This window comes from Benincasa hispida, chromosome 11 (genome assembly GCF_027475165.1).
Source record: "Benincasa hispida cultivar pf3 chromosome 11, pf3_genome.v1.1, whole genome shotgun sequence".
Classification (NCBI taxonomy): Eukaryota; Viridiplantae; Streptophyta; class Magnoliopsida; order Cucurbitales; family Cucurbitaceae; genus Benincasa; species Benincasa hispida.
This window is the reverse complement of record NC_143488.1, coordinates 16668969-16694320: the sequence shown is the minus strand read 5'-3', so window position 1 is coordinate 16694320 and position 25352 is coordinate 16668969. Positions and strand designations below refer to the sequence as shown.

At 33.1% G+C, this 25352-nt stretch overlaps 2 protein-coding genes across 2 annotated transcripts; both read right to left on the bottom strand.

Moving 5' to 3' along the window:
* Positions 1–15741: 15741 nt before the first annotated feature.
* On the bottom strand, positions 15742–17729 carry LOC150032436 (cytochrome P450 71AU50-like). Its single transcript, XM_090306862.1, has 2 exons — positions 16841–17729; positions 15742–16431 (listed from the first exon to the last, which is right to left on the bottom strand). Exons 1-2 carry the CDS (start codon positions 17705–17707, stop codon positions 15820–15822), a joined length of 1479 nt encoding a protein of 492 aa, XP_090162988.1. The 5' UTR covers positions 17708–17729; the 3' UTR covers positions 15742–15819.
* Positions 17730–24316: 6587 nt separating this feature from the next.
* On the bottom strand, positions 24317–25092 carry LOC120089976 (uncharacterized). The gene has a single exon (XM_039047431.2). The coding sequence runs from the start codon at positions 25019–25021 to the stop codon at positions 24533–24535; it is 489 nt and encodes a 162-aa protein (XP_038903359.2). The 5' UTR covers positions 25022–25092; the 3' UTR covers positions 24317–24532.
* Between the last annotated feature and the right edge of the window lie 260 nt (positions 25093–25352).

Genomic DNA, 25352 nt, shown 5'->3' with positions numbered 1-25352 from the left:
GCTAGTAACAACGGATGCTGAAAAGAATAAGTTTTTATGTTATTTATAGTGCATTTACATGAACCAACTTATGGATGTGTGAAAAATGTGGTCGTTTGAAACTAATTAATAAGGTAACTACCCTCCTACCTAATTATTATTACTACGTTACCCACGTGAGTACGGGCTAGGGATGACACCCCAAACTAATTTTGTGGGACAATGTGAGGATGATTTCTTGCATCCAAGTGGGGCTTGGGCTTCACCTTTTAATTTTAGAGAATTGGTTCAACTCTTAGATTAACCACGTGGTTGAGTTGGGAGAAGGATCGTATTTGAAATAATGAACGTATGTAGAAATTATTTTTTATCAATATGGCTACGTCATAATTGAGGAAAAATTCTTCATCTAAGAAGTGACAAATTATTACCATTTCTCAAATTCGTCATAGGAATAACTTTTTGATAAAGAATTTTTTCTTTCAAAAAAATATTAATTAAATTAATTTTTTTTTGGGATCGATCAAATCTCGACTCCCAAAGACATGATCTCTCACTTCAACAATTCTAGAAAATCGGACTCCCAAATTTTCTAGATTCCATAGTATGAATTCTTTTTAATGAAAAACAAACCATTATTATTAGAAATTTTTTTTAAATAACATATTAATTATTAAATATCAAAAACACCAAAAAAGTGTAATTTAAAGAAAGATTTTAAAAAAGATTAAAAACTTAGAAAATTTTAGGAAAATTATTTCAGATTGTAAAATTGTTGAAAATATTTACAAGACACTGATTGACTTCTATCAGTGTTTATCAATATCACTGATAGACACTAATAGAAGTCTATCCGCGTCTATCATTGATAATTCTAAAATTTTGCTATATTTTTTTAAATATTTTGATTTATTTTTCTATATTTGAAAACAATCCTAAATTTTTACTAGAAAACAAATAAGATCTAATATGGATATTATATAAGAAAAAGTTACTTATTGTTCATGAACCTCTCCAATGTGGGACAACTGCACTTCTAATATTTTACCAAAAGCCAATAAATTCCATCTTAGCTAGATATTTGAAGAATTCACAATTATTGCTACATCCATTGTCTTCACCGATAATCATAATTCTCAACTTAGAGAATTATAACCTACTCCACCATAAAGAGAAAACCACTTGGAATACCACATTCCAAGATTTGTTTTTTGTCGCTGATAAACCTTGCAAAAATTTATAGTGCAACTTCTACTTATGTGGCTCACTCAGATGTTTTTCAGCCATTGACACAGCTTCCATCACACATCTTGTATAACCATCAAGTCAATGGCCGTGTGCAAACTTATGGAACCCCCAACATCACATCCTCTATCATGGTAAAACAGATATACCATAATGATGAATTTCGACATCTTTAGAGGAAGTCATCATCTCCCCTGATAAGATAAATAACATCAACATCCGATCCAAAGCCCTTTGACAAACCTCATCTGTTTTTCATGTGCTTAGATTGTCTGCATTCCCAATAGCATATCTTCTGCTTGAAGATTCTCTTCTTTGAACCTCTGCTGGAATTACTCTAGAATTGCACTAGAATACCATCACTTCTTAACTTACACTTGTGTAACCCAGACTGTATCAACACATCTTTTACTTATACTTGCCACAAGCCGAAATTGATCCATCTATCAAATTTCTCCATATCAAATTATAATGAACCCATAAAGTACTCATAGCAAATTTGCAAATAATGAACCACCCACGCTATTTCCAAAATCGTAGTCCATTTCAAGATTTTTTTTTTTCTGATGTGGAAGTTCAGACAGTATTGCAACCATATTGTAACGACCCAGATCTGTACGTATACAGGAAATTAAATATCAAATAATAAGCAGGACGAAATTTTATTTAAAGGGGTGGAAATTTAGAAAAAAATAATAATAATAATAAATAAATAAATAATAATAATAATAATAATAATAAATAAATAAATTGGAAATTGAAAACTTATTCATTATCCTGGATAATGAATAAGGGAGCGAGCGGGAGCGAGAAAGTGAGAGAGAGAGTTGTAGACATGAAAGCGTAAGAACTCAACAGGATCCCCCTCGAATCAGAAAAAAAGAGGGGGTAGGTCCCGTTGAGCTCTTACTAATTAGAATTTCTATTCTCCATTTACTTATCTTATTTTTAATATCTAATCTATTTTTCGTTTTGATTCTATTAGAAAAAAAAATAGATACATTCAATGATATTTCAAGCCACACCAGCGAGAAAACTGGAAAAAACGAGATTCTGAGAAGAGAGCTGCGCGATCGAAGGAAGAATTGGAGAGCGAGAAACCCAGCGAGCGATGCTAGCGAGATTGAGGCTGGCGAGAGTAGAAAGAGCGAGATCCCTGGAGAGAGCGAGATTGAAGGAAACTTGGAGAGAGCGAGAATTGTAGCAAGGAAGTTGGAGAGAGCGAGAGTAAAGAGAGCTATTCTTAGCGAGATAGTAGGAAAGAGCGGGAGCGAGCGAAAGAGCGAGCGGGAGCGGGAGCGAGAGAGCAAGAGCGGGAGTGGGAGCAGAAACGAGAGCGAGAGCGAGAGCAAGAACGAGAAAGCTGGAGAGAGCGAGAGCGGAAAAGCTGGAGAGAGCGAGACGGAAGAGAAAATTTGAGAGCGAGAGTGGAGAGAGTGGGATTTTCAGCAAGAAAGCTCCAGAGTAAATTCCTAGCGAGAAAACGGGAGAGAGCAAGATTTTAAAAGTAGAGTGAGCGAGATTTGGACAGAAGCACGAATTATGCGTTGAATTTGGCCACGATCTTATAGATTATACCTGGAAAAACCCTAAAATTGAATACAAACAAAGAATGATGACGTAAGGGAAAACATTAGCCAAAATTAGGTGTCTTATTGAGAGGAATCCATAAACCATAAGTAATTTTAAAGAAGCCACCTGTACGATGATTTGTCACACTGAGAAGAGTTGAAAACTACTATAAATAGGACCCTTTGCAGAAGATTTAACCCATTCTCAAACAAATCTCAGTAACATAGTATTGTGTGAAAAAGTAAGTGTGAGTGAGGAAGTTCTGTGAAGAAGAGAAAAGCTCGGGTAAAGTGCTGCCCAAATTTCTTCTTTTGATTTAAAAAGGGAAAACTCTGCTGATAAAATCATAAAGTATAATAAGGAATAATTAGATCACAATCAAGGTAAGTAGTTTATCTCACCCTCTCTTTAAATGTTCTATGGTAGTGTACCTTTATTATATTGCATGGTTATGTTAATTGTTATATTGCATTACATGTTTAGAACACGTTTCTCTACAAGGGACCCCATGCATTATGTTTGTTCACGATTACGTTAAAACCAAGTTTTAATTAGGTGTAAGTTATGCTTCCAGTCTAATCTTATGGTTATGTTAATGGTTGATGTTGGATGCGATTCTGGCCCTACTGACTGCATGACCCGCTAATCATCAGATGGGTTAGTTTCCGCTTAAGTCCTCATCTTCCTATCAGGGCGGAGAGATTTATGTTGGAAGCATAACATTTATGCTAATGGTTGATGTTGGATGTGACTCTGGCCCTACTGACTGCATGACCCGCTAATCATCAGATGGGTTAGTTTCCGCTTAAGTCCTCATCTTCCTATCAGGGCGGAAAGATTTGTGTTGGAAGCATAATGTTTATGCTAATGGTTGATGTTGGATGCGACTCTGGCCCTACTGACTGCATGACCCGCTAATCATCAGATGGGTTAGTTTCGCTTAGGTCCTCATCTTCCTATCAGGGCGGAGAGATTTATGTTGGAAGCATAACCGACCACCACATGTTATTATACGTTTTCGGTCCCAATCATATGTTTTCATGACATGTTGCTTGTGATTGTGCATTTGGTCACTACCCTACGTGAGAACTACTTACTGGGTATATTATGTACTCATCCTATATTTTTACAGACTTTGTAGGTAAGAACACAGCGTAGAGGGCAGAGTTGGACGTCACTCAAATGGCCAACCATCAAACTCACTATTATAGGCACATGCATTTTGTACCACCACGCTAATGTTTTATGGATCCTGGTGTTTTGATAAATAAATTTCTATATAGTTTTTCTATCAAATTAATAAAATTTAGATATGTTCTTTGAAATTTCAACCAAAACTCATCTCATGATAGAAAAGTCTAAGTATGCATGTCGTAGCAGTCGGATCATAAGGTTTAAGGATCCGAGCGTTACACATATAACATACTCACAAATTAAAGAAACTACGAATCTAAAATTCTGATACCCCATGTTTGGAAAGACCACCCACTGCTATCTCAAGAATAAGCAAAAAATAATAGAGAAATGAAAAGAAAGCAATAAAATTGGAAACACAAAAGTTTATACGAAAAATTTCAAAACTCGGAAAAAAACCACAGTCACAAGAAAGAAATCCACTATGTGAAAAATTGTTACAATCACATATAATAATTCTCTCTCTTGATCCCAATTACAAAAGCACTATCTCGAAGCTTTTATACTACTCATATCATTTTTTCACCCTCAAACTAGAGAATACATAAATGAAATTTAACATGCATATATAGGCTTCTTTTATAGTGATAGCTCATCACTTGAACCTTTTTAATGTAGGACAACTACACTTATAATATTTTGCCAAAACTCAACACGTCCATTTCATTTCCAAGAAAAATTTAAAAGCCAAAGCAGATTAAGAATATTCGCCGGTTCAAGAAAGATAGAATAGATGTAAGAAATTTCAAAGATTTTTTTTTTCTTGAGTAAATTCAATGTAGATGATGATCTTCCTTTATAGGATAAATGAGATTTTCCTTTAGTTGGAGGGAGAGGCTCGTGGTTAGATTTTGATTTTGATTAAGTTGGGTGAAATTTTGTAAGCATGATGGGGCACGATGAAAAATGAGGGACAAAGAGGTAATTTTCTTTTCTTTTCTATTCTTTTATTATTATTATTATTATTTAGAATTGTTCTTAAATAATATAAGAAAATGAGCTAATTTATTTACAAATATAACAAAATTTTATCTTTATTAGTGATAGACACAGATAGATATATATTAGTATCAGTGATAGACACTGCTAGATGTCTATCAATGTCTATAAATAATAGACAGTGACATTTTGCTATATTAGATATATCTAACAATTTTTTCATTTAAAACAATTATTCTATTATTATTTATTAATTATTATTTTAATATATTTAAATGGATAACTATTGGCCAAGACAAAAAAGAAAGAGAAGATAGTGGCTTCCAATGAGGGAGATGAAATGGGTTAGGCAGTTGGTTAAAAGAGAAATTGTAGTGTATATTTAAATTGGATAGTGGTTTTTTAAAATTATCTATTTCCAATTTTAGCTTGAAAAATATGGGAAATTGGTAACGATGGCCCACACTTAGGTATGTTTCTCTGTCTGTGAATTCTTCCTTGTCGTTTACGTCTGTTTCTCTGTCTTTTGCGAAAGGTTCTTTCGATCTCTGGGTCGTATTTGAGCTCAGGAGTATGTCCTTCGCTCATGCGATGCTTGCTTCTTCCTTTACAGATGGAATGGCAATGCAACAAAGGTTGAAAGCTGCAAAGATCAAAGAGGTTTGATATTAGCGCAATCTATACCGTAATCCTGGGCAACGGCGCCAAAAAACTTGATGCGTTGGTTTATCATGCGATGATATGTGGAAGCGATGATCATACAAGTTTTCCTAACAAAGTCCGAGTATAAGCCTTCTTAGGATCCTGGTAAGTCCAGGATCGAACACAGGGTTTACTAAATAGATATGCGACAGACTCTCTGATTCTATTGCGGTGGTGATAAAGAAGTAAATGGTGTTTTAATTTAGATTTTCCAATGCGATGGAGTTAAAAGCGGAGCGATGAAAGGGTAGTGTTGTAACAAGTATGCGATGAAGGGGTTGAGGAGAGATTTAGCTAATATTTCTCAAAATTCTGTACAAGTCATATGATCATGCTATACACAAATATTAAGTACTACATTTCTCAATGCATAATGCCACATTTCCTAGTTCTAGGACGCATGCGATGTGTATGGAATGTAACAGATATAACTTATTTCTAAGTCTCTACTCTTGCTTATGCGTTCTAATCCGACTCTCTCAAGCCTAGATTCTATCTTTAGACTACTCTCTCAAGTACCCCAAATGATGAATGACGCATATATAAGACAAGATGATCGCATAAAATGCATAGCTTAAGACATGCTAGCTAAGTACTTCTCAATCCATTCACAAATTTAGTTACTCATGCATGGTGTGGAGGGACTGAACATAAATCAAAATGAAATTTTCATTTTTGCAAATAAAGTGTTGAGTACAAAACAACAAATGGAGTGAGAAATATCAAGCCAGGTAAGCAGTCTTGCTTTCCGTGGCCTTTTACACTGCTCTTTATCACTTCAACACTGTTCCGATTTGTGGATTTTGCTCTCGCAAGGGTTGGATGTCTCTCCTTCGTATTGTTTTACGACAGTCTCTCGACCTCTCCAAAAATTGATTTCTTTCCAAGGATTCCTTTCCCTCGGCTTCGCCTCGCTTCCTCGCTATCTCTCTCTTCTCTTATTGTTTGGTTTGGTAGCATTGGGTATTTATAGATTTCAAGGTGAAGCAGCTCTTCTCACTAATGATTGCAAAGATTGGTAGAATTAATATCCATACTTTGTTGCATCTTCTGAAAGTCACCAGAAGTTCGATGTATTTGTAATGGTATGGTCTTTAACGGTCGTCAACTGTATTTCAAAATTGACCGTTATTAGCTTTACGTCTCATCATGATTTATTATGTTGTTGCCTTTATGTAAGGTCTTTATGCGATCTCTTTTGAGATACTTTTTCCGATTGCAAACATAAGTGCGCCATTGCATTGGATAAATAGATTTTCCAATGCGATGGAGTTAAAGATATGCGACAGACTCTCTGATTCTATTGCGGTGGTGATAAAGAAGTAAATGGTGTTTTAATTTAGATTTTCCAATGCGATGGAGTTAAACGCGGAGCGATGAAAGGGTAGTGTTGTAACAAGTATGCGATGAAGGGGTTGAGAAGAGATTTAGCTAATATTTCTCAAGATTCTGTACAAGTCATGTGATCATACTATACACAAATCTTTAGACTACTCTCTCACGTACTCCAAATGATGAATGACGCATACATAAGACAAGATGATCGCATAAAGTGCATAGCTTAAATCATGCTAGCTAAGTACTTCTCAACTCATTCACAAATTTAGTTACTCATGCATGGTGTGGAGAGACTGAACATAAATCAAAATGAAAATTTCATTTTCGTAAATAAAGTGTTGAGTACAAAACAACAAATGGAGTGAGAAATATCAAGTCAGGTAAGCAATGTCTTACTTTCCGTGGCCTTTTACAATGCTCTTTATCACTTCAACTCTGTTCTGATTTATGGACTTTTTCTCTCGACCTCTCCGAAAATTGATTTCTTTCTAAGGATTCCTTTCCCTCAGCTTCGCCTCACCTTCTTATTGTCTCTCTCTTCTCTTATTGTTTGGTTTGGTAGCATTGGGTATTTATAGACTTCAAGGTGAAGCAACTCTTCTCACTAATGATTGCAAAGATGGGCAACATTAATTTTCATACTCTGTTGCATCGTTTGAAAGTCACTAGAAGTTTAATGTATTTGCAATGGTGTGGTCTTTAACGGTCGTCAACTGTATTTCAAAATTGATCGTTATCAGCTTTACGTCCTATCATGATTTATTATGTTGTCGCCTTTATGTAAGGTCTTTATGCGATCGCTTTTGAGACACTTTTTCCGATCGCAAACTCAAGTGCGCCCTTACATTGTATCCTTGGATCGCAATTTCATACGCACCATTGCATTGTACCTGCACAGAAACAGGAAAATTACTGTTTTTATGCGATGAGCATTAGCGATCGCAATTTCTTTCAGTTTGGCGCACTCAAACATAATATTGCCTATTTTACCATTGCTTTCTCCCATTGTTTTAATAATTTGAGCTTTAATAACTTGTATTTCTACAAGTTATCACTCCTCTCCTAAATTTCCACTCCACTTTCCATTTTTTGAGCAGTTAGTCAGAAAGGGAGTGTGTTCCGGTCGGTAACGGTTCATTTCTGATCGGGTTTTCCTTTTAGGCTGTTTTATCCTGGGGACAACGTGGCAGTATTCTTGACCTGCTTGCACACTTTGGCAGAACTACGAAACGTCTTAAAGAGAGCGAGCTCCGCGACTCAGCCTATAACGAGCTTATGTTTTGCAGGTTTTATTCTTTGCTCAACCGCCGTGACCTGACCGTTTGCTGTTGTCCTGTTCGTCATCTGATGGTCTTGCCATTTCCAATAATTTTAAGACGTGTTTACTGGCACATCATTAATGGCCCTCACTAGCAACAATGACGTTATGACATCTGACCTCAACCATCCATTCCGGTTCGAAGGACCGAACTTCAAACGGTAGAAGTAAAGGATGTTGTTCTTTCCCACCGTCAAGAAAGTTGCCGAAACTTACTAGAGATAAGCTGATCATCTCTTTAGAAGAACCAACTGAACAACAGATAAAATAAGCTACTGATTGGGAGGAGAAAGATTTTCTTTGTAAGAACTTTATTTTAAATGGTTTGACTGATGATCTGTATGACTACTACAGTACAATGAAAACAGCGAAAGAGGTCTGGGATGCCCTGCAAAAGAAGTACGACACTGAGGAGGCCGGGTCGAAGAAATATATTGTTAGCTGTTGTCTCAAGTTCCAGATGACAGATGAAAAATTTTTGGAGGCCCAGTGCCATGAACTCTAGAAAATAGCCCACTAGATAATTACTGAAGGTATGCCTATAGACGAACAATTCCAAGTTGTTGTTATTATTGATAAACTGCCCCCTTTGTGGAAGGATTTTAAGAACACTTTGAGGCGTAAAACGAAGGAGTTCTCCTTGGAGAGTCTTATTACCCAGCTAAGGATCCAGGAGGAAGCTCGGAAGCAGAACCAGAGGGAGGAGGTGAACGCAGTACATGGGAAACCCACCTCCATCGTGGTAAAACCTGACAAAAAATCTAAGGGGACAAAGAGAAAAAGTCAGAACCGTGGCTCCAGACACCAAAACCAACAGAAAAAATAGAAGCCCTCTTCAGGAGAAATGGTACAGTTCCTTTGCTTTAATTTTAATAAACTTGGGCACATGGCTAGCAACTGTAGGAATAGGCATCGTTCTGCTGGTCGGGCGATACTGACAGAAGAACCGTTAGTCGCCATGATCACAAAAGGAAATGTGATCGGTAGTTGTGAAGGGTGGTGGATAGACACTGGTGCTACGCGTCATGTCTGTCACGACCTTAGTCTATTTAAAACTTATATTGAAACTAAGGATAAGAATATCTGTTGGGGGATCACCACTCCACGAAAGTTGCTAGAACCTGTGAGGTGGAACTGAAGTTTACCTCTAGGAAGACCCTCATATTGAAGGACGTTCTGCACACTTTGGAGATAAGAAAGAATTTGGTCTCGGGCTATCTCCTCAACAAAGCCAGTTTACTCAAACTATAGAGGCAGACCTATATACCTTTACTAAAAATAATGTATTCGTAGGGAAAGGGTATGCAATGGAGGGAATGTTCAAATTAAATTGAGACATCAATAAAATGAAATCTTCTGTGTATATGCTGTGTTCTATGAATGTTTGGCATGCTAGACTCTGGCATGTGAATAAAAATTTAATTAGTAACATGATTAGGTTGAAAATGATACCTAAGTTATCCACGAATGATTTTGATAAATGCGAGTATTGTAGTCAGGTTAAAATTACTAAAATTCCGCATAAATCTGTACTTAGGATTCTGAGCCTCTAGAATTAATTCATTCTAATTTATGTGAATTTGATGGAATCTTGAACAGTAAAAGATATTTCATTACTTTTATTGACGACTGCTCTGATTTTACTTTTGTATATTTGCTAAAAAACAAAAGTGATGTTTTTGATGCCTTCAAACTTTTTGTTTCTGAAATAGGGAATTAGTTTAATAGAAAGGTTAAAAGACTTCGTAGTGATAGGGGAACTAAGTACGACTTGGACAGTTTTAGTGAGTTCTTTAACTCACATGGAATAATACACGAAAAGACCGTACTTTATTCTCTTGAAATGAACAGAAAAGTCGAAAGGAAAAATAGAACTTTAGCTGAGCTAGTAGTTGCTATTTTACTTAGTTCAGGAGTTGCGTCTAATGGTGGGGTGAAATCATCCTTACCATATGTTATGTCCTAAAAAGAATCCCAAAGCCTAAAAACAAAACTTCACCTTACGAAATTCTCAAGAATAAGAAACCAAACTTGTCCTACTTTAGAACATGGGGTTGTCTATCCTTTGTAAGGATTCCATACCCGAAAAGGAGAAAGTTGACTAGTAGAGCTTACGAGTGCGTCTTTATAGGTTATGCCTTAAATAGTAAAGCCTATAGGTTCTATGATCTAGTTAACCAAGTGTTCATTGAGTCAAATGATGCCGACTTCTTTGAAGATAGATTTCCTTTTAAATTAAGGAATAGTAGGGTTCGGGATCAAGTGGTCTAGAAAATAAGGTGTGTAAATTAAACAAATCTCTATGGACTAAAACAAGCTCCTAAGCAATGGCATGAAAAATTGACGACCTTATCCTATCTAAAGGTTTCAAGGTTAATGAAAGTGACAAATGCATCTACTATAAGTTTGAAAATAATCTTTACACTATCTTGTGTCTATATGTAGATGATTTATTGATCTTTGGGTCGAACTTGCACGTCATAAATGATGTGAAATCAATATTAAGTGCAAACTTCGAAATGAAAGACTTAGGAGAAGCCAGTGTAATCTTAGGCATAAAAGTGAATAGGTCTCAAAAGGGAATTTCTTTGGATCAATCTCACTATATAGAAAAGATTCTAAATAAATATAATTACTTTGATTGTAAACCAGTCTGTACTCCTTATGACCCTAGTGTTAAGTTTTTCAAGAACACTGGTGACAGTGTTAATCAATCTGACTATGCGAGCATCATATGCAGTCTTAGATACGTTGTTGACTGCACTAGGCCTGACATAGCTTATGCTGTAGGAATACTTTGCACGTTTACAAGAAGATCTAGTAAAAAGCAATGGAATGCTATAGAAAGGGTAATGAGGTACTTGAAGAAAACCCAAAACCTAGGATTACATTATCAAAAGTTTCCCGTTGTCCTGGAAGGGTTCAGCGATGCTGACTGGAACTCTCTTTCGGATGATTCAAAGGCTACAAGTGGCTATATCTTTAATATAGCAGGCGGAGCTGTCTCTTGGAAGTCCAAGAAAAAGAATATTTTAGCCCAATTTACAATGGAGTCAGAAATGATAGCACTAGCGACAGCTAGTGAAGAAGCATGCTAGCTTAAAAGTCTGCTACCAAAGATTCCCTTATGGGAAAATCCGGTACCAGCCATATTGATCCATTGCGATAGTACTGCAGCAATCTCAAAAGTTCAGGACTGTTACTACAATAGAAAGAGACGACAAATACGTCGTAAGCACAATACCATTAGAGAGTTTCTCACTCTGGTGCAGTTAGAGTGGATCATATATGGACTGATGAAAATTTGGCAGATCCTTTGACAAAAGGACTGGCCAGAGAGAAGGTTTTCAGAACCTCAGAAAGGATTGGACTCATGCCTATAGAAAAATGAATCACGGTAAGGAAAACCCAACCTGTAGACTGAATCCCAAAAAATAGGTTCAACGTGTAATAACTGATCACGAGTGATATATAGTGAATCATGTTAAACCAAACACAGAGTTCCATTCCTATGAATTATAGTCTGAGCACGATATCCTGAAGCGTAAAAAAGGTTGAACTCAGTTCTTAGTGAGATCTAAACTCGATGACGAGTGGGGTACGTAGCTATAGGAGTACTCTTGATAGACTCACCTATGTGAATGTGGAAGTGAGGGTCGCTTCCTATTGAGTTTAAGGCAAACTCTCTAGAGTGTTCACTAAATCAGGATACACGTGCTAGGTCTTAAAGCACGGGCTTTCGTACTACACCCTAATGTCACTCTGTGTGAGATGCTGTTAGAGATAGAGTTCAAAACCAAGGGTTACTCTATATATTCTGAATCATCTACACTACGTAATGGCTCAAGTCATAAGACACCTTTGCTTATGTACATGTTGTATAGACTGAAACTGCTCAATGAAAATTCTCTCTTTTGCTTAAATTTTGAAGTGGGGGATTGTTGGGTGAAAATTTAATTTTCAAAAATAAGAGAAAACCAACCTTTGGTTGGAGAATTCCACATTGGAAAATTTTGATTTGGAAGTTTCCCTTATGTATTCCAACCTTGAGCTTTGGGTTTGGGCCCCAAGGGGTACCCATGTTTTGGAGGGAGTGAACAGATAGACCAATGTAGGTTTGGTGGACGTCCCACACGCACGTCACCGTCTGGTCGGGCATGGCATGCGTGTGTGATTATTATTATTCTCTTTAATAATTTTTTATTTATTATTATTATGTTTTAAAACCGGAAAAAGAAAAGAAAAAACTTGGTCTTCCACGTGTGTCTTCCGACGAGTCTTCCGGCCCCTCGCACATTCTGAGGCTATCCGCCTCATTCTCACTCGACCGTTCCATGCTGAAGCCCTATAAAAAGTGTAGTCTTCAGCAGTTCATTCACATAGTGCTTCTTTTCACTTCCTTTCGAAAGTTCTCAGTATTCCTCTCCTATTTTTCCACTCCACTTTCTGTTTTTCGAGCAGTTAGTTAGAAAGAGTGTGTGTTCCTGTCGGTAACGGTGCATTTTTTATCGGATTTTTTTTTAGGTTGTTTTATCCTGGGAACGACGTGGCAGTATTCCTGACTTGCTTACACACTAAGGCAAATTCGCGAAATGTCTTAAAAAGAGCGAGCTCTGAGACTCAGCCTATAATGAGCTTCTATTTTGCATATTTTATTCTTTGCTCAACCGCCGTGACCTGACCGTTTGCTGCTGTCTTGTTCGTCGTCTGAAGGTCCTGCCATTTCCAACAATAATACATCAATAATATCTACAATTTAAGGTATGAAATAAACACAAATCAAAGCAATGACTGATGGCCCTGACTTGGTGTGCTTTCCTCCAATAATAGCACCCATTCTATTTGGATGAAAATCTATCTTATATGAAAATTTTATCAAATTATAGAGACTAAATTCTAACTATATAAACTATTATGGTCAAAATTTTCAACTTAAAATAAAAAGTAAATAAATATATTAATTGGTTACAGATGGGCCCACCCGATCCCATAATTTCAATTGCGAGGATGAAGATAGAGATGATGGCTTGGCCCGATTTTCCTTTCCCACCTTAAATATATAATTGTTAGAAATATGAGATTCTATCGAATTATAAGGACTATTTATACGATTATAATAACCTATAAAACTAAATTCTAACTTTCTCTAAATCGTTCAGATCAAATTATATTTAACATTTATTATTATTATTTTTTGAAATGACATGTTATCTAATTTGCATTTAAAGAAATCTATACACATGAAAAAGTTAAGTTTGAGTCTAAATTGAGGAAAGATCAAGATTTAAATAGATATCAGAGAGATGCATAATCTTTCTCTATCTATTTAGAAAAAAGATTACGTGATAATTTTCTTAAACTTTAGTGAAATTTTTGAAGAAAATAATTTTGTTTAGGTGATTTTAAGTTGATTTTAAATGGAATGGAATGAAAATAGCACTAAATCATTAATAAAGGTCTAAATGTTTTCATTTATAAAAATTTTGATGGATACAACCCCTAAAGTTTAAGGATATAATTAAATTCATATTTTCCATTATGTTTTCTTTATATAAATTCTTAAATAAGTTGCGTGAAAATTTTTATTTCGGAATGATTAAAAATAAAAAATATTTAGTTAATAATCAAACGACATGAGTGTAACTTCTTTGATAATTCTATATTAACTTTATTGGTTAAAATAATATTTTAATCATTATTGATAACACCGAAAATGTGCTATCTTAGTCCGTTTAAGTCGAGATTGTTCTTAGGATTTTTGTGTTTATTCGGTGATTTTACAGGTATCGAGCACTTAAAAAGTAGAATTGGGCGTTAGTAACGAAATGGAGCTAAAACAGGGAAAAACAGAGCTCAAATGCATCAATTGGAAAAGAAAGAATAGAAATTACAATTTTGCCACTGAGGACATGGTGCGGTTGTGTTGCTAGGCACCACCACAATGCGTTTTTCCAAGAGCATCAATCTTCTAATGTGCATTTAGCGTCGTAGCGCTACAAAGTCAAAGGACGTAGAGAGGCACGATAGCACCATAACGTCACCCAACATTGTGGCAAGGCTCTACCACCTGAGGGCATGCGAAGGTGCGGTACCGTGATGTTGTCCCCTAGCGCCACGACGCCACACAATTTTTATAAATAGGAACTTTAATTTTAAGGTTTGAGAAGGAGAGATTTAGTCTATTTTTAGAGCACTAGGCTCGATTTTGGCCATTCTTGGTAAAAAAACCCATGAGATTTCTTCATATTTTGCTTTGTGTTTCATATTTTGGCATCAGGATTCATGTTGTGATGAAGGTTAAAGGTCCAAATGTCGATTTTGAGGTTTGATTGGACGATTTTCTATGGTTTAAGGAGATTATCATGTATTGTTCTTGAGTTCTTTGTTTCTTCTCGTTTTCTATTCCTTGATTGAACTTCTAGGATGGGCATACTAGTAGATTAAACTGACAACTTAATCGTTAATATTCGTATGTTCGTTCGTCAGCACTATGCATATTGTAGTTATTCGTAATTGTAACCATGACATGTTCAATTTGTATAGCGTTGGGTTTTAGTTATGGTTATGGTTCAATGGCCAGCTTTCTTAGGATCACCCAGTAATGAAAGATAATAAAACCTAGGGAATAGAAATACGTGAGGTTAAATTTAGTCAATTTAATATGATGTTCTAATAAATCCATGGGCTTAAGCTAAGTGAATAGGCTTGCATGACAATACTTAGTTAATTTGGGAATCGACATCCGTGTTTGGTGTTTCCTAAGGAATATGTCTGACTTTTCCAGATAGTCAATTAGGTTTGATAATTAGAAAACCCATGAATCTTTGCACGATAGATCAATGAATTAATTCATAGATAGCCCAACAACCTCTTAATTGGCGAATGTAATCTCGTGTATCACTCTCAATCTATCTTACTTTTTGCACTATAAATTCATGCAATTTAGTTTTTCTGTCATCTTAAACTCAATACTCCTCCCCTCCATTTTTATTGTTTTACAAAGTCCGATTTAGCTTAAAAAGGTTTTATCTTAGGCTCCCTGTGACTCGACTTGGTCTTGCTACTGATACTACTTGTTAGTTGAAGTGCTAGATAGTAAATATAAATATTATTTGATTGATAGAAAGCCTCGATAATGTTCCATCCATACTTATACTATATAATTTATTCAATTTTAATCTCTGAATTTTTAATTGTTTAATTTTATAAATTTATATAAATCTTTCATTTAGTCTCTCAAAGTTAACCTTTTAATAGAAAAAATGGTGAAGTAATAATAAAAAATTATCATATATACGAGTATGTTTCTAAAATTTAATGTAAGAATGTTAATAGATAATTAATTTTTTTTAAAAAAAAAAATCCACCATAAAATAAAAGTAAAAACTAAATTTAAGATTGTAAAATTTTGAATATTCAAAAGTACAAATACGAAAATTCAACAAATCTTAAAGTACAGAGATCGAAATGATATTTTAACTTTCTTCATAAAGATAAAAGAACGATTACATCCATACTGAATTGAAATAAATTCAAATACGAACACGATAGATAGGTATGAGCCTAAGATTTTGAGCTCTAGGACAAGTTAAACCAAATTCTTCCGTCATATCTAATTCACTTGGCAATGCACCATTTGGAAGTTTCCAATCAAAGCAATGCACCAATTGAGCCACAATCAATCGAACCAAAGTCATCGCTAATTGCATTCCGGGACAACTTCTTCGACCATATCCAAATGGAATCATTTCAAAATTTTTCCCTTTGATATCTATTTGGCTATCAACAAACCTCTCTGGAAAAAATTTATGAGACTGAAACCAAGTACTTGGGTCTTGTCCAATTGCCCATGCATTTATCAACATGTGTGTATTTTTAGGAATATGGTAGCCGTTGACATTGCAATCTTCGGTGGACTTGCGAGGGATTAATGTAATTGGTGGATGCATTCTGAAGGTCTCTTTTATGACCATATCCAAGTATTTCAATTGGTTCAAGTCTGATTCTTCCACCATTCTGTTCAAACCAACCACTTCTTCTAATTCCTTTTGGACTTTCTTCATTACTTGGGGATGCTTGATTAGCTCGGATAATGCCCAATTGATTATGGTGCTTGTGCTGTCCACTCCTCCAACAATCAAGTCCTACAAAATATGGTTTCCATGTGAGCGAAGTAATGAAGATTGTGATAAAGATGATATATCTATTTACGTTCATCGTTTTTGGGTTGATATTAATTTTAGATTTCATACATTACCAATAGAGATATACACAGGATGGGGCAGGACGGAGTTGGGGATGAATTCTCTATCCCCGTTCTCGCTCCCCATTTCATTCTTATTTCTACAAAATTCCTCATTTAATTTATGGACTAGGTCAAGGTTCCCATGGATTATTTTTTAAAAAATAAATTATTCTATTGAAAAGTTGTAATTAAAAAGTTCATAGACAATAAGAAGAGTAAGTACTCAATACTTGAATTTTCATCGTTTCAGCATGGGACCTTTAACGAATTACCAACTTTAGTTGAATGAAATTTTAAAATATACTTACAAACATTACGCCTTTGATACTCGTACGATCAATTTGGCACTTTGTTTTTTCTGACCTCATGAGATCCAACATAACATCCACAAAAAGCCCACTCTTAGTGTTATTTTGGTCCTTAAACTCGACATGTTGCTCGATAATCGTGTTTAAAAATCCATCAAAGGCCTTACTAATAGCTTTGGAACGACGACCTAATCCTTGAAGATCAAGAAAGGCAATAAAAGGAATAAAATCCCCCAAGTTAAGAGCACCAGCCAAGAAAGTGACTTCATGTATTGCAGCCATAAACTCCTCATCAACAAATTTCTTCCCAAACAACATTACACAAATCACACCAGCAATAAGAGAAGAGACTTGAGAATTAAGATCCACAATACTACGATTTTTCGCAGCCTCTCGAAGACGATCAATCAACAAACCAAGTTCTTGCCTTCGAATTGATGAAAAAGAGTCGATTTTGAGAGATGTAAGCAATTGAAATGAACATATTTTACGCATATTATGCCAATAAGGGCCAAATTGAGCAAAGGCTATATCTTTTCTGTTGAAAGACATTTGGTTGGAAGTATGAGAAATTGGACGACTTGCAAAAATAGGGTCATGGGTTTTGAGGAAGAGCTTGGCAATAGTAGGAGAAGAGATGATAATGGTGGATTTAAACCCTAATTTCATGTGCATAATGGGACCATAAGTTTGAGATAATTTTTGAAGATCTCTATGAACAAGTTTTTTTAATAAATGGATGCTACCAATAATGGGAAATCCTTTTGGACCAGGAGGAAGATTTTTTGCCTTGATTTTGCATAGTAATAAATGTAAGATGCAAGCAAGAAGGATAAGTGTAAAAATGGTGGCTGAAATCAAAGCCATAATAATGCTATGTTTTATTGTAGCTAGTAACAACGGATGCTGAAAAGAATAAGTTTTTATGTTATTTATAGTGCATTTACATGAACCAACTTATGGATGTGTGAAAAATGTGGTCGTTTGAAACAAATGAATAATTATAGGATTTTTAAAAATTAAAATCCTAGGATAGAGATTTGTGGGGAAGTGGTGGGTTTGAGAGTTATATGTTGCTTTCCTATTATATACTTACCTATACCATATGAAACCAAACTTTAGATAGAGTTGAGATAGGAAGAAAAACAAACCAAGAGAAGAAGCAATGGTAGAAAAAGAGTATAAGATATATGCTTTATGTACATGTCAAGTATCAAAATATCAAAGAGATTACAAAACTATTAGAGAAGTTTATTGGTAACTATTGCTGGCACACTCTGGGAACTAACTCTGAGCTTTGACAACCACTTTCGATGACAACTCCGGCGACCAACTCCAGGCTCCAACAACCACCTTCGATGACAACTCCAACGACCACTTTTGTGCGACCAACTTCGATGACTAATTCGAGGATCCGACAACCACCTCCGATGACAACACTGGTGATCTAACTTCGATGACCAATTCTAGACTCTAGCAACTACCTTCGACAACAAAACTCTGATGACCAACTCCGAAAACCACCAACTACAAACTCCAATAAAAATCACCTTCGATGATCAATTTCGATGGCCATCTTCAAGCGAGCAACTCCGACAACTAACTTGGGGTTTCGACAACCACTTTCGACAACAAACTTCAATAACCAACTTTAATACCACCTTCACGTGACCAACTTCGAACTTCGACAACCACTTCCGACTACAAATTCTGGTGAAAATCATCTTCGATAATCAACTTCGACGACCACCTTTGCGCGACCAACTTTGGGCTCCGAAAAACACCTCTATTGACAAACTCTGACGACCAATTCCAATATCACCTTCATGCGATCAATTTCAGGCTCCAACAATCACCTCCGATTACAAACTCCAGCAAAAATCATCTTCAATAATCAACTTCTACAACCACTTTCGACTATTATAAGAATGATGACTTTAAAAGTATGTTGTAGGATTGTTGATTATATAAATAATATTATTTTGTTTACATTAGGTGAAATATTTATACGTAAAAATTTGTAAATATATTTGTATTTAATTGAATTAACATATCAAATGAGTGATAAGAATATTTAAACGAAAAATATGTATGTAATTGAAAAGTATGGAAATAACAAAAAACCGTAAAATGAATATATTTTCCTATAACATTTTCTAGCAAGAATAATTGAAAATGGAGATTTGTTCTCTATGATCCTCCAAATTTGGAGGAGTTGAAAGTGAAATTGTTGAAAAAATGTGGTGACATTCCATTGGCGGCTAAGATGATGGAGTAGATTCAATTAAAAAAAATTCATGATAGAGTAAAAATAAAGAGCAACAATAGGAAGAAGAAGAAGAAAAAGAAGAAAAAGAAGAAGATGATAATGAAAGTTATAGAGAAAAATTAGCTAGAAATAAAAAGTTTTGATTTCTCTTTGGTTTCTCAGTTTATTTAACCATATTTCTGCAAGAAATATAATATGTTAATTGTTGTTCACTACCCAAAAAAAAAAAAAGAAAAGAAAAAAGAAAGAAACTCAGCTTTAAAAATTAAAAGAAAAAAATTGCAATCAATATTTATTTAAATAAAGATGTGTCGAATTATTGAATAAAAAAATTCAAAACAAAAATAGTTATCATAAAAGCAGATATTTAGAATTCAAAAAACGCACTAGAAACCCAAAATATATAAACTCAATTCTGCATCCAAAACACAAATATATAAACTCATATCAAATAATTTTGCACCCCAAACACAAATATATGAATATATAAACTTCATAGATATATGAACGCCACAAACATGTGAACTTTAGACATCCTATCTCACTTAGCGTCCTAAATAGTCCCTATATGTTAATGTTATAATAAAATTCATTATCGTATAAAATCAAATTCATTATTCATATTGTTGTTTAGCATAACCTCACATTTTTTAAAATAAGAGGATTGAATTCACATATGCTCGCATTTTAAAAATGCGAAGAAGCATAAAATTTTGTAAAACAATTATTCTAAAACATCTCCACAATTTCATATTGTTGTTCAGTAGCACCTCACATTTTTAATCGTTATTTGCATTTGGTAAAATAGTTTTGAATTAAATCTATTAAAATCACTCGTAAAACTAAGTTAATTTCATATTTATTTTAAAATCAAATCCTTTTAAGCTTTAGATTCACTTAAAGTTAGGTAGAGTTTTTAATGAATATTTAGTTTTCAACTTTTAAGATATAATTTTTAATGAAGTTTTCAATTTTTAAGATAGAGTTTTAAATGAATATTTAGTTTTCAATTTTAGTTTTTAAACAATGCATCCAATTGATTTAATGCATTAAAATAGAAGCCTCTCTAACACTAAACCATGCCTCCAACCAATTTAATTGATCATCGTATTTTCAAAACGATTCTGAATAATTTTTTTTAATATTATAAAATTTCTCGCATTTTGAAAATGCGAGATTTAGAGAAATATTCTCAAAATGTGAGATCTACAAAACTGTAATAATTTAAGTTTCAAATTTATTATATAATTATAATAAATGTTTAAAAACAATATTAAAAAATTCCTTTAATTCCTATTTGAAAGCATGGGTGTAATGGAAATATCAAATACCATTAGTACAATAAAAATATATAATGAAATTGAGTGGTTATTTTTAAATAAAGAAAAATGAGCTAACTTATTCACAAATATAATAAATTTTTGTGATAGACAGTAATAGACATCTATTAGTACCGGTGATAGATGTCTATTATGATCTATTACGATCTATCACTGATAGATAATAACATTTTACTATATTTGAAAATATTTTCAGCAAATTTAGAACAATTATCCTAAATTGAAGTTGCGTGAATTACAAATTACAAATTAAAACCATCTCACATATTTTATGAAATTGGGTAAAAGTATTTATGGTCTCTTCAAAAAATAAAAATATGATGGGAAAGACGAAATAGTTAAACTCATGGTTAATATTAAACTTAAAAATTAATTTCTTTTTCGTCCAAATAGAAGTTAATTACTTAAATAACTATTTGTAAACTTTAAGAAAAATAATTATTAATTTGTTTAAGAAACCACTTATTACTTCACTTAATATGAATAATCTGTTTTCATGTAAGTATAAATATGCATTTGATATTGTAAAAGAAAAAAATGCATTTGATACATACCCTATAACTTTGTAATAGAGAAAATTAATTTTCATATATGATAAGATAAACTTGAAATATTAAGTCCAAGGCATATGTATTTGTAAAACTAGTATCCATATATTTTTTCCATTTTTAAAAATTTACCTAATAATTTTAACACAATTTTAAAAAAACCCAATACACATTTGCATATCATAACAAACAAAGGGCAACTAGAAACTATATTAAAGGAAAAAAAATGGACTTTTTGATTTTGACATTTTAGAAGACTGAACTATTAAGATTAAGAGTATATTTGCGATACATTTTTAAGTGTTTAATTGAAAAAATAAATCATTTGAGAAGAAATTGGAGTATTCCGAAACTACTCAAAATAGTTTTTCAAATGTATTTCAAACAGTTTTTATCAAAAGTGGTTAAACAAAAATAAGTTTTTGAAATATATTTTTATCTCGAATCAAGCCAAACAGGCCCTAAATGTCAATTATCACTAAGTGCATGTTTGATAGTAATTTAAAAGGGTTAAAGTTATTTCTGTCATATTCAAAATCCCTCCAAAACACATCTTTAATCACTAGAAATTAATTTAATATTCAATTTTACACTTTTAAATGCAATCCTCATATCATCAAATGTACCTTTGAATATTTTATAATCACTCTTAAACATACCCTAAATGTTACTCATGTTAGTTGATGTATAGTCCAGGTTGCATCCATTATTTATATATCCCTTCAATCATATATATATATATATATAAGAATTTGTCACGTGATAACTTGTGATTGGACAGCTGCATAAATATATGTACTAATAATGAAACATTGAGATATAAGTTATGGCAAAAGGGTCTGTTCTTTTGCTTTGCCTTATATTAAGGTAAAAGTACATGTGAGAAGGAGCATGTTTCGAGGGAAAATGCATGTGATTTCATGCAATTTTCAAGATGGAGAACTTGGCTGATAAATATTATCATATTTTGTGTATAGCTTCTATTTTACGTTTCAATTTTTATTACTTTTTTTCGTAAAGCAAACATTTAGAACAACTGTTTATTTGGTGGAAATTAAAATTTGGACCTTTGGGTATTAAAAAATAATAAAGTATTTTGGACTTTGGCTTGTAATGAAAATTAGGCTTAGGCGCATAGGCATACTATAAATAGCACATTTGCAAGCAAACCCTTTAATGTGAACTTTTTTTTTTTTTTTACCTATTAAACAAGTAGCTATTTGTAGCCTATTACTTAATCCAATTGGCATAAAGTTATATGATACATTTGACCGAACATCTGCGCTTAAATTTGTTTAAAAATATAAGACAAATTTGAACCTTTAACCTTAAGAATGAAGTTGATATAAAAGCTATTTGAATTATCAAACATAGCTCAATTCATAAGATTTATTTAAAAATTAATGGTTTGATCTTTCATTCTGAAAAAAGTTTGTTCTTTTTAGACTTTGTTAATCTAGAAAAGTTCTATATTTATTTTTCTGAACGACGTACTCCTTGTGGGTTTTTTTTATTCTTTTATTAGTTTTAGGGCTGTTTTTAAATATAGAAAAATGAACTAAAATATTTACAAAATATAGCATTGATAGACATTGATAGAAGTCTATTACTGTCTATCAACGTCTATCGTTGATAGTTCTAAAATTTTGCTATATCTATAAATATTCTCAATAGTTTTATCATTTGAAATAATTTCCTTTAATTTTATGTATATAAAAAAAAGGAATTCTCATACAAAAGTATTATTATTATTATTATAAATTGGAAGCTTGTTGAATATGTATTTTATTTTTCATTTTAAAAAAATTGTTACAACAAAAGATTTTCGATTTGCAATATGATTTCCCGAACATTTTTCAACTTCTAGCCAAATCTTAAAAATTAGGAAAATTAGTTTTTGAATTACTTTTTCATTCTTACTTTTAGAAATTGAAACGTAAAAAATAATTTATTGTCAAAAGCAAAATTTAAAAATTAAATTTTAATTAGTAAAGAGTTTTCTTTTCCGTTTTTCTTTTTCTATTTCTAGATAAAATATTATCCATTGGAGTCGAGTTTTTCGATTCATATGGTCTATTAATTTGATTTCGTATTTATATAGTTCTTAAAAGTATATATTTTTAAATTTAAATAATGATGAAATAGAGATTCAAACATGCGAATGGATGTAAAATATAATATATGTCGATTTATCATTTTTAATTTAATATAGATATGGGACATTATGAGAGGTTCTATAGGAGGGGATCCCAAAAAATTTTTTAGACTTCTTTTCATTTTATGAATAAAAAATTTGAATGAAGTGAAAGTAGGTATCGAAATTTAGGTACAATAATATTTATGTTTATAATATTTTCAAAATTTTTAAAGTAAGCTTATTTGTTCTTATGCTATTTCTTAAGTTAACTTAAAAAATAATAATTTTTAAGTGTTAACCAAATATGATTAACAAGAAACAAATATTTTAATTTTGAAATTTTCTTATTACGATCTCAAAATATATATTTTTTCAAATAATATTAAAAAATTGTAGTTTTTTAGAACCTAACGTAGAATAATAGAGTAACTATTCGACTCTATACGTTGGTCTACTAAAATAAATTTACAAAATTTGATCCCCAAATTTATAGTTCCTATGATTTGATAAAATCATCGTATATAATTCTTTCTATATAGATTATTTATGAGTTTTATGAAATATGTGATAGAGATTAAATTTTAATCTAAATTTTAATTTTTTTTTTCAAATTACCATAGGATCAAATTTACTAGAAAAAAAATTGAAACATAAGGTTTCTCTTTGTTCTCTCTAATTCTCATTTTATATGCAAATATAACATCATGTACAAGACATATATTATAGACGGAAGAAATATACATAATATTTAGTAAAGTCTATAGTTCTAATTCTATTTAAGTATGCTCATGTATCTATGTTCGTACACATAATTTATATTGTCTTAAAGTTGGAGATTCAGTTTCTCCACAATGCATATTGAAAGCAAATTAGAAAAAAAAAATTTATTTTTGCATTTGGCCACGTTTGTGTAGTTTCTATATTAGAATTAAATCTACAAATTTAAGCTAATAAATTATAACAAATTTATTCATTCCTTAAAAAATTGTCACATCCAGATCAAACAAGAAAATCACACAATATGAAGATAAATGAGAACAAAAAAATGGTATATATACTTGTGAAGCATGTAATAACATGTTTTAGTTACAAATAAATCCTCCCTAATCAACCAAAAAAAAAAAAAACAATGGCACAAAATAATACTTAATTATTTTTCTTTTGTATAACACCACTCTTATTTTAAATATATATTTTTAATTCAACTTTGACAAGAACCACAATAAATAAATTATGTGATTCTTTTTTATTGTATTTGAAACTTTTTCAAATTGCTTTTTTTTTTTTTTTTTGTTAACAAGAAAATTCAAGATGATTAATTAGATAATCCATTGAAATAATGGATAAGGTAAAAGAAACCTTTGTAATAATTGTCTTAAGAATAATATTTTGAATATATCATGCATACTCACACATGCCGTATACACAAAATTTACCGCGCTTGCAACGGTTGTCGCAACGCCCGCAATGGCGCTTGTCATAGGCAACATCAACGCACTGTCCTCGACAACACTCCCCCGTATACTTGCATTTCTTCTTGCATCCTCCGCAATTATGCTTGTCATTCATCAAGTTCACGCACTTGTTGTTGCAACATTCCCACCCTTTTCCATGCATTTTCTCGCACATCTTCCTGTTCTTGTGGCAATGGCTCGCCGCTCTAGGGTTTCTCGTTTTCTCCGCTAAGATTCGGCTCAGCCTTCCCGACGGCTCCAACTTTGTCGTTGTCGTCGAAGAGTCTTCGGCGACGGTCGTTGTTGTCTCTGCCTGATATGTTTTTGTTTCTGTTGTTGTTGTCGTTGACGACTCTTCAAATTTCTTCATGGTGAGTGTGATGGATATAGCCATGGTTATGGCTATTACGAGCATTACTTTCTTAACTTCCATGGCTTTGCCTGTGGAAGTTTCGGAGAGAAAAAGCGTATGTTGATCGATTCGATTTTTTCGAAAATGGGAGTTTTTTTTTAGAGAGAGGGGGTAGGAAGTTAGGGGAGGGAGACTTTGATGTATATAGTAGGACTTAATGCGAGAAAGATGGGTAAAAGGAAGGGAAAAGAGTGTTGATGAATTCTAGGTCAATAACCCTAAAAATTAATTAAAAAAGAAGGTTTTCATTGCTTTGGGACACTTCACAAAACTTGTTTTCTACATAATTTTAATTAATCAATGTCATAACTCAAAAGGTCAAAGGGGTAAATCAGGGATTTTTTGAAATATT

Coding starts and splice junctions, on each gene's coding strand:
- LOC150032436 (XM_090306862.1), bottom strand. CDS start 17,707: ATGGCTTTGATTTCAGCCACCATTTTTACACTTATCCTTCTTGCTTGC. Junction 16,432..16,840: donor GTATCAAAGGCGTAATGTTT/GTAAGTATATTT, acceptor CATATTTTGTAG/GACTTGATTGTTGGAGGAGT.
- LOC120089976 (XM_039047431.2), bottom strand. CDS start 25,021: ATGGAAGTTAAGAAAGTAATGCTCGTAATAGCCATAACCATGGCTATA.